The 10,112-nt window shown below is 40.6% G+C and overlaps 1 protein-coding gene across 1 annotated transcript; it reads right to left on the bottom strand.

The window, feature by feature from the left end:
• Nucleotides 1–174: 174 nt before the first annotated feature.
• Nucleotides 175–8,621, bottom strand: fkbp7 (FKBP prolyl isomerase 7). The gene is made up of 4 exons (XM_080902338.1): nt 8,356–8,621; nt 7,942–8,093; nt 5,602–5,729; nt 175–2,525 (listed from the first exon to the last, which is right to left on the bottom strand). The coding sequence occupies exons 1-4, from the start codon at nt 8,583–8,585 to the stop codon at nt 2,364–2,366; spliced, it is 672 nt and encodes a 223-aa protein (XP_080758464.1). The 5' UTR covers nt 8,586–8,621; the 3' UTR covers nt 175–2,363.
• Between the last annotated feature and the right edge of the window lie 1,491 nt (nt 8,622–10,112).

Below are 10,112 nucleotides of genomic sequence, written 5' to 3'. Positions count from 1 at the left end.
ACGTTTCAGTAGCTAGATGGATATTTTTTGTCCTATTGATTTATTATTGAGGTGGTTTTTTTATTTAGGATTTTGGCACTCTCAGTCCTCCATACTAAGTAGGCTGAATACAGATTTTCCTCCTCTTCGTTCATCTGTTCCCTCTGCATACACACAAACACAGATCTGACCACACCAAGACAAAAACACAATTTTATTATCAGTTATGTTCACTTGTGTCACAGTTCATTCTTTTACACACAGATGTTTACAGACGTGGTTTCTGAGAGAAACACTGCTGATCCGGGGAGCTGTGAGGCCCGGAGGCAGCCGGGATCCTCTGAGCTGTTTGTTCTTGTGTTCATCTTAAAAGACTTTATCACATGGCTGATTGCAGGACGTTGTGCAATCCTTCGGTTTTGGCTGAAAGTTGAATCAAAGTTCAGAAAACTTGAAGGAAAAAAACCTTTAAATGGCAAAATATATAGTGGTGTTTGCACATTTTCACAGGTGCTGCACATATTCTTACTTTCAGACTGAACTCGAGCTCGCTCAGCTTTACTTGTTGTCTGCTTCCTAAAGGAAAAATCTGCCCTAAAACAACATTTGGAGCTCAGCCTATCCTACAAAGCAAGTAACTTTAGGTTAAAGTTGGAGGTTTTCAGCAGTTCACTTCTACCATGAGTGCGCTGCCATGGTAACCTATGCTGCAGATATGAAATCACCACCTTCTGACCAATCAGTTCTCCTGGAAATCCGTCACCATTCCTAGAAGACCTCGGAGTGCAAACAGCAAGAGAGTCTCAAGTTTTTGTCTTTATCTGATGACCGTAAGTAAAAAATGGAAATTCTTGGAAGCAAATTTATTACTCGCCTTTCTGCCTGTTTGCTACAAACAATTCAGTCAACTTTATTGTTCTGAAAGCTTTAAGATAGTATGACAGGGCGGCTAAGCCATGCACACCTTAAAGGCTTGACCTTTTTGCCAGTTTGAATTTTTTTTCTATTTATTCTTTACTTGCTCTTAGAACATTAAACAGTGCAGGCTGCAAATGAAAGAATAAGGCTGAGACTGTGGTACGTGCATCCAAACAACTTAATTTAAAGGAATAACTAAATAATCTTCTGTCTTAATAGAACAGCTCTGAGTTTTCAGAATTTTACTACCATACGGCTCTTTTCTTCTCACACACTGCTGCTGTCATGTTTCCATCGGCATTTGCTGCCAGTACACCTGTGCATGTTCGCGAGTGGTCAAATCCTGGCTCTTTCATGTGAGCATACTCATACCTAGACTGATAAACCCCAGGATGACTTATCGAGACGATAGCCACCTAGCCTGATTAGGTTAAGTGAAGCTACATAAGGAAAAGATTGCTTCGTAGAAAAAGGCCCCAGAATTTTAATCCCATTTAGTGTTTCCATGTCACTACTGATTATTTGGGGGGCCTCTTTTACCCATTTTCCACCGGAAGCAGCCCTCAGATGTTTCCTCCTCAGCCCAAATTTCTGTTAGAAACCACAGACTGTATAGAAAATGGTCTGCAAGTGCCTTAAACCTGAATTTGTTTCAGCAGTCACCAGAGGGCGCTACCTGTGGTTTCACAAAGACAGGTCCTGTGAAATCATGGGCATGCTTCAGCTTTAACTTGTTTCTGGTGAAGAGCAGCCATTAGCCTTTTATAAATTTCAAAGACTATATTGGCAAATATGCAAAGAGCTCCAGGCTGATCACACTTGTGTGGGGTTGTGCTGGTCCACCTGGTTTTTCAAGGACTGACCATTGATTATGGATCAGATTAAGATTTATGGGGTTTCCAAACTCTTGAGTCAACATTTTAAGCTGTAAAATGCACAGACTATCACCAAACTGAAGCTGATATTTCAGGATACTTTTACTGTGGTCAGTCCTTAAAAAAGCAGATGGACCAGCAATAGCAACGGCTGATTTCAGAGTAGCTAAGTCCATCTTTTACACGGTCTAGAAACACTGGAATGAAGGGTACTCACACCAGTGACGATGTGGGCTGGTTCTCAAAGGCAGAAATGGCTTCACGTCAGTGGGAAACAGGTAACAAGTCACTGGCCCATTATTTCCACCGCAAACATTTTCCAAATCATTACAACGACAAAATGGGTCAAAATAACCGCTAAAGAGGAAGAAACCCCCTCACATGCTCGCTTCTGCAGGCCTGAATTTACATGTTCAAAAGGCTTTGCGGGAAAAACAGGAAACTTCCAGATGAAGAAGAAGTGGTGAGTCTGTTTGACGGAAAGTGACTGAAAAAGTGTACACATCTAACAGTGGAAGTGTGTGTGTGTGTGTGTATTCCCTTTAGTTTCCTCTCTAAATAACACACAAACTAAAAAAAAACCAAACAGTGCTAGAGCTCATCATGCTGATAAATGTTATACTCCTTCGCACTGATCACGCCATCTCTGTCGCCGTCGTTCTTGTAGAAGATATCGTCTATAAGCTTCTCGTAGAAAGGGTTGTCGCGCGGCTTCCCCCCTTTTTCATACTCCAGCTTCAAATATTCTTTCACCTGGAAACAGAGAAACACCTCAGAGTAAACTCTGAATTTTAATAACGCCGCCCTCACGCTGTGCCTGACAGGAAACGTATCACATATACAGTGGGGCAAAAAAGTATTTAGTCAGCCACCGATTGTGCAAGTTCCCCCACTTAAAATGATGACAGAGGTCAGTAATTTGCACCAGAGGTACACTTCAACTGTGAGAGACAGAATGTGAAAAAAAAATCCATGAATTCACATGGTAGGATTTGTAAAGAATTTATTCGTAAATCAGGGTGGAAAATAAGTATTTGGTCACCTCAAACAAGGAAATCTCTGGCTCTCACAGACCTGTAACGTCTTCTGTAAGAAGCTTTTCTGTCCCCCACTCGTTACCTGTATGAATGGCACCTGTTTGAACTCATCATCTGTATAAAAGACACCTGTCCACAGCCTCAAACAGTCAGACTCCAAACTCCGCCATGGCCAAGACCAAAGAGCTTTTGAAGGACACCAGGAAAAGTATTGTAGACCTGCACCAGACTGGGAAGAGTGAATCTACAATAGACAAGCAGCTTGGTGTGAAAAAATCAACTGTGGGAGCAATCATCAGAAAATGGAAGACATACAAGACCACTGATAATCTCCCTTGATCTGGGGCTCCACGCAAGATCTCATCCCGTGGGGTCAAAATGATCATGAGAACGGTGAGCAAAGATCCCAGAACCACACGGGGGGACCTGGTGAATGACCTGCAGAGAGCTGGGACCAAAGTAACAAAGGTCACCATCAGTAACACACTACAACGGCAGGGAATCAAATCCCGCAGTGCCAGACGTGTTCCGCTGCTGAAGCCAGTTCATGTCCAGGCCCGTCTGAAGTTTGCCAGAGAGCACATGGATGATACAGCAGAGGATTGGGAGAATGTCATGTGGTCAGATGAAACCAAAGTAGAACTTTTTGGTATAAACTCAACTCGTCGTGTTTGGAGGAAGAAGAATACTGAGTTGCATCCCAAGAACACCATACCTACTGTGAAGCATGGGGGTGGAAACATCATGCTATGGGGCTGTTTTTCTGCCAAGGGGACAGGATGACTGATCCGTGTTAAGGACAGAATGAATGGGGCCATGTATCGTGAGATTTTGAGCCAAAACCTCCTTCCATCAGTGAGAACTTTGAAGATGAAACGAGGCTGGGTCTTCCAACATGACAATGATCCAAAACACACCGCCCGGGCAACAAAGGAGTGGCTCCGTAAGAAGCATTTGAAAGTCCTGGAGTGGCCTAGCCAGTCTCCAGACCTCAACCCCATAGAAAATCTGTGGCGGGAGTTGAAAGTCCGTGTTGCTCGGCGACAGCCCCAAAACATCACTGCTCTCGAGAAGATCTGCATGGAGGAATGGACCAAAATACCAGCTACTGTGTGTGCAAACCTGGTAAAGACCTATAGTAAACGTTTGACCTCTGTTATTGCCAACAAAGGTTATGTTACAAAGTATTGAGTTGTATTTTTGTTATTGACCAAATACTTATTTTCCACCCTGATTTACGAATAAATTCTTTACAAATCCTACCATGTGGATTCATGGATTTTTTTTTCACATTCTGTCTCTCACAGTTGAAGTGTACCTCTGGTGCAAATTACTGACCTCTGTCATCATTTTAGGTGGGGGAACTTGCACAATCGGTGGCTGACTAAATACTTTTTTGCCCCACTGTATATATATGTTATAGAAACCTCAGCAGCTGGTTCTCCTGTTTTCTTTCAGTATTACCCATCCAGACAACATGCGTGCTAGAAGCTTCTTGGTACTGCAGTTAATAATTTAAAGATAAAATAGAGATAATGAGCATAATATGCAACCTTTATTCTTTATGAGGCGACTATATGTGAAGGAGTGGAAATATGCACTATGATAAACATGCAAGGTACATAATCTCAGGTAGGGCTGGTGAAAACAGGTTGATGTGTTACTGCACTGGCAGGATTATTAGTCAGATTATCAAGTTTGGGATAATTTAAATTTAAACCACGAGATCAGCCTCTGCAGAAGTAAAGACGCGGGTTTATTTTAAGAAAACCATCACTTTCTGTTCCAGAATCACATGACAGGAACAAGATTGTGTTTGTGAGTTTGCATGAAACTGGAGACTGCAGGAGATTAGCCGATTCTAACGTAACGGGACATTTCGCCACAGAATCACATATTTTTACGCTGGACTGTAGATTTATGGCTCTGCATAGACTGTCCTGGTGTGAGAACTCAGCTGGCTGCACTCACCAGCCACTTCATTAGGTACAGTTGTACTTCTTGATCTATCAAATCAATCACAGTTGCATGTAGGCACGTACACATGGGGAAGAAAGGTGATTTCAGTGACTTTTAATGTGGTATGAATGTTTCTGAGTGTTTCAGAAACTGCTGATCTGCTGGGATCTTCCCGTACAGCCATCTCCAAATAACCTTGTTAATGTCTTAATTACTTAATTTTAGGAACAAAGGGTTTTTGGCTGGGTTTTTTTTTTTTGGTTGAACCCCAGTTTTTTGCCTTTAATGCCACACGTTTACCCACATACACCAGAGTGGTAGAGTCGTGTGCGAAAAGAGACCAACTAAGCACATTTCATGTAGAGCTGGATCCTGTTTTATTACATAACAATCATGTAGTTTGTTCTCTCAGTTTCATGACTGGTATTACAGAGAAACAAATTTGTAGGAAGGTATTTTCTATGCATGTTTAAGCTGCACGCACACAGATGGGCCAGGTGCTAATTTGTATCTCCTAATAACCCTGATTTTCAGCATAAAACAAGCCCATTCTGCTCGACTGCTTATCTGATTCTTAAGATATGATGACCCTGTTTCCAGGCTCTTGCCTTATTAATGTGCTGCAGTTTTTTGTCTTTTCACTTTTCTATTCAGTCATTTAGGACTGAAGGTGCATTCAGACCTGGAACTGAAGACTAATGTCCGGCTGAATAAGTGGAATTGGGATCATCTGTCATCGGATTACAGAGGACTTATTTTATGATAGAAAGCATGAGCTGAACCAACTGTGTCCTTGCTTTTATTGTAATTACCAGGTTATAAAATAAAGTTACCTCTGCCTTTGAGAGACTCTTGTCTTTATCGAGGTCCATCCTTCCAAAAGCCTCCATGGTGCGTGGTCCCTTGGACACAGAGAGGACCTCCACCTCAAAGACCACGGTGGCATTAGGAGGCACCGGACCTGTTTAAAACATCAACATTTTAAATGACCGATGATTCATTATCATTGAAGAAGTTTATCAGATTGGTGGCTCAGCTGCTGATTTCAGATTTTTGTGCTGAGTTGAATAAAACAGCAGATACCGACAGAGAAACATTAATCACTGAGTAACATGGTAGTGACTTTAATCAGTGCAAAATATAAAGGCATGGAAGTACGCAGTAGGTTTGGTGCATTGTTTGTACTATCAAGGAGAATAGGTGTGTGTTTAAAAATGTGATTTGAGAGCAAAACTATAGACGCTGCTCTGAAGCTTAAAGAAAAATATGTGTGTTGAAAATGTGAATCTAAAGGTTTACACAAGCCCCAAGAGACCAGAAGATTTTTTTAAACTGATCTTATGTAAAAATTCATGTACGGCTGCTTACGTCTGTTTTTACCCCATTAAATTACACAATGCAGAAAAAGTCTAAAGTGTCAAAACTGCAGTTCCCCTAATGTCCACTTGAAGCTCCAGCAGTGACTCAGTCTCCATACACTTCTATGTTAAAATGTCCAGACTTTACAGCAGAAACAAACACGTTTACATCCTGATACAAAATCTGCTTTGGTCTCCATAGCTAATTCCCCCTATGTCACAGCTCTGCAACACACAACTGCATCTTCAGCATGAGTAACTATGGACATTACAATCTGTTACAAAAGACACGATGTTAATGAAAGATGTGAGCATGATGGGACCAAGTATACTTGTGGAACTCCAGGATGGTAACTTCAGGCACAGGAAGCCCTGCTACTACCATTTACAGCAATATTAACCCAAACCTTATAACCTCTGGCTCCACCCACTAAATTACATTAAGGCTAAGTTTGTATTATGTGAGCCGTCGCCTCTAATAGTAATTATCTGACAAATAATATGGCTTGTGTTGTAGTACAATCTTCCTCTTCAGTGTTTACAAAGTGAAATTATGTTTGTTTGTTTTTCATCAGTCTGTTTAGTAGCTGTTTGGGAAAAATCATAAGTCCATGTCCATGTTTTTGACCCAAACGTTTTATGGTTACATATTATTCTGCAGTATCTTTAGATTTTCTCACCTTATGCTTTAGATTACAAACCATTTCTCTTTTATTGCCTAATAAAGACACAAAGGTACCTTGGAAAATGACTGCCATTGGCTAAAATCAAACAAGATAAAATATGCTTTATACGAGCAAGAGAGTAAAAGAATATTAGATTGACATGCAGTTAATGTACAGAGAATAACAGAGGGTACAGAGAGAAGAATCGGTGAAGCTCTGTTTCAGTGTCTGTGGGTCATTATAAAGCCAACTAGTGCAGGGGGCAACTAAAACATGCACTCTAAGCAGAAGAAACATTTCTTTCACACCCAAAGGGTGAAATGCAACATCCCAGACTGAACACACCACTATCAGAGGACTGTAGTTAGTATTAATCAAAGAATCAACTATTACTCCTCCAAAAGTTCTCCAACACATACAAAGAAGAAACGAAGAGGAGACCTTTAAAGATCTTTGCATGCTTACAGGACATGCCATGTGGAGAAGAGTAGCAAACACTGCGAGGGATGTGATCTCCCTTCAGTTAAATGGCTGTAAAAGAAGATAAGACAGCATGAAGGCAGACCTGCAACAATCAACTAATATCACACAAAACAGAGTTGAGAAAACACAGCATATGTATGTATGTAATGAATAATAAAAAAGACAGATGCTGCTGTAGCTCATTTTTGAAGCAAACACTAAGATTTTCTACTGATTTACTTAAACTTAATTTCTTCAACGCTTTCAAATCACTGAAACAAAGTCAACTTGCAGAAACTCAAAGCTCATGGAAAACATTTTTATTTACATCTCAGGACTTTTTAGTTATTTGTTTAAAGAGGTGTCCACATTTTTACACAAGTTGTACTTCTCAACCTCTGAAACAGTCATATAAAGGCCTCTATGGGTCTTCACAGTCACTGCTTAATGGATTATTGGACCCAACAGAAGCACACAGACAGAAAATAAAACAGGACCGAGAACTGAGCCCTGGGGAACACCACAACAGGAAATGATAGAAGCAACTTAAAACTCAGACTGCTGATAACCTTTTAAGGCCTTACCTTGAGTATAACTGAGTTTTCATGATAAAAACCTTAAAATCACATCCCCAACCTTGTGGGGAAATACATAATCAGCACACCTACCACCACCTAGATGTTTTTACCTTTGCCCTTTTCTCCAAATGCCAGGGTTGATGGGATGGTTAGTTTTCGCTTCTCTCCAGGACACATGCCCATCATCCCATCATCCAGTCCCTTAATGACTTGTCCCACACCCAAAACGAACCACTGAGGCTGTCCATCTTTGTCTGTACGACTGAAACAGAAATAAAAGCAGAGACAAAGAACATCAACAATCTTTGAATAAGTTTGACTAAACGTGCACTTTAATTTTGGTTGCTTTAAACTTAAAATGAGGAATGTTTCCAATCCCTTTACACTTTAACATACTTAAAGCTTAAATAGAGCTTCAGCATTTTAAACACACATTAAAGAGGACTTTAGGATTAAGTATGCATTCATTACTCACTCCAAATTAACATCGGACTAACACATAACTCTGTTTTCAAAGCACTGACCTGCAGTAAAACTGGGAACCATCTTTGGCGAGGAACCCATCGTAGTGAGCATTGATCAGATCTCCTCTCTTGCTCCTTTGGCTGCACTCCTCTGGTTTAAATAAAACTTCAGTCTCCACTTCTCCGTCCAGCTCCTCTTCAGCGGCCGAAACTGGCCGCAGACTCAGCCCTGCGGACACAAACAGGCACACTGTGCAGCTCAGTAACCTCCACATCATGCCGCTTTGCATTCGTGGCAACTTCTGAAGGTGACGTTTGAACACTGAGGAGGACGTATGAGACGTTGGGCCGGAATACCCTGAGTTCTGACTGCCAGGGGATCAACCTGGGTTGGAGAAACTGCGCATGCTTTTCCTGACAGACTAGACCGAGGGCAGAAATGCTGCTCTCAAAAGGTACTGGAGCTGCAGAATTATTACGTAAATAAAAACAAACAAATAAATAATGTGATGTTAATTCTGCATCCGAAATCTTACATTAAAGCTGTATATTGCTGTATAAAACTACAGAATACGTGCTCATTGCAAAAGTGAGTGTTAGACACTTGATTCCCTGAATTTGCACATTTTGCTTAGTTTGCGCCTTTTTCCCGAATCCACTGAAATTTTGCCTGAAGAAAAGCAATGGCTCCACAGGCTCAATATGTATGATAATAATAATTATTTTATATAATAATTAAAATACTCAAAATCACAATCATTAATTAAAATCTAATTATATAAGTATAATTTTAGTCATAATTGCTAATATGTAATAATCATTATTATTTTGTTATTGTTATTAATATTATTATATTATTATTGCGTACAGCACAATAATAATAAACTGAAATGCACACATCATCATTATTATTATTTTTATTATTATTAGTAGTAGTAGTAGTATATGCTTTTTTTTACACTGTGCCACAGTGTATCATCTTCTCTTTCAAATCAGCCCTCTGCATCTCCTCCTTCACAACATCCATGAATCTTCTCTTTGAGCTTCCTCTTTTCCTGCCTGGAGTCTCCACATTCTTCCTCCATGCTTCAAACTGCTCAGCCTGATCTGTACCTCTGATGTACTCATTTCTAATCCTGTCCAACCCGCTCAGTCACAGTGAAAACTTTAACATCACTGTCCTCATACTTGTCGTGCTCCACGCTCACATACTTCTTTGCCTCACGTCTGTAGAGGTCTTTTTTCTGCATGAAGTCATACTGCTGCTTGCAGATACTCAACCTTCTTATTAACATAGCTTGAATAACTATTTCCCATAACTTCATGGGAAATACTTGATCCTCTTCTAAGCTGCCCTCATGTCATCAACTTTATCCATCTGTAAGTCAACTTCCCTCTCTCCTGGACACCTTCAAACCTCCACAGATATGTCATCTGGACCAGCTACCTTTCCACTCTTCATCCTCTGCTAAGCTGCCCTCACATCCTCCTCACTAATCTTCTGCACTTCCTGATTCACAAACTGTCTTCCTCTCTCATTTTCTTCATTCACCATCTCCTCAAAGTACTCCTTCCATCATCTCAGCACACTCTCGTCACTCATTAGTAGATTTCTGTTAGGATTAATTACCCTAACCTGCTGCACGTCCTCTCCAGCTTCATATGCCCTGCCAATCACTACAAATCCTTTTCTCGCTCCTTAGCGTCCAGCCTGACATACAACTCATTATACGCCTTTTCCTTCGAATTCTCTCTTGTACTTTTTCATTCAACCACCAAGTCTCCTTTAATGATAATAACAACTACAAAACCACCAT

Source organism: Rhamphochromis sp. 'chilingali' (genome assembly GCF_963969265.1).
Source record: "Rhamphochromis sp. 'chilingali' genome assembly, chromosome: 14".
Taxonomy (NCBI): Eukaryota; Metazoa; Chordata; class Actinopteri; order Cichliformes; family Cichlidae; genus Rhamphochromis; species Rhamphochromis sp. 'chilingali'.
Note: the sequence above shows the minus strand (reverse complement) of the source record. Positions and strands in the feature narration are given on the sequence as shown.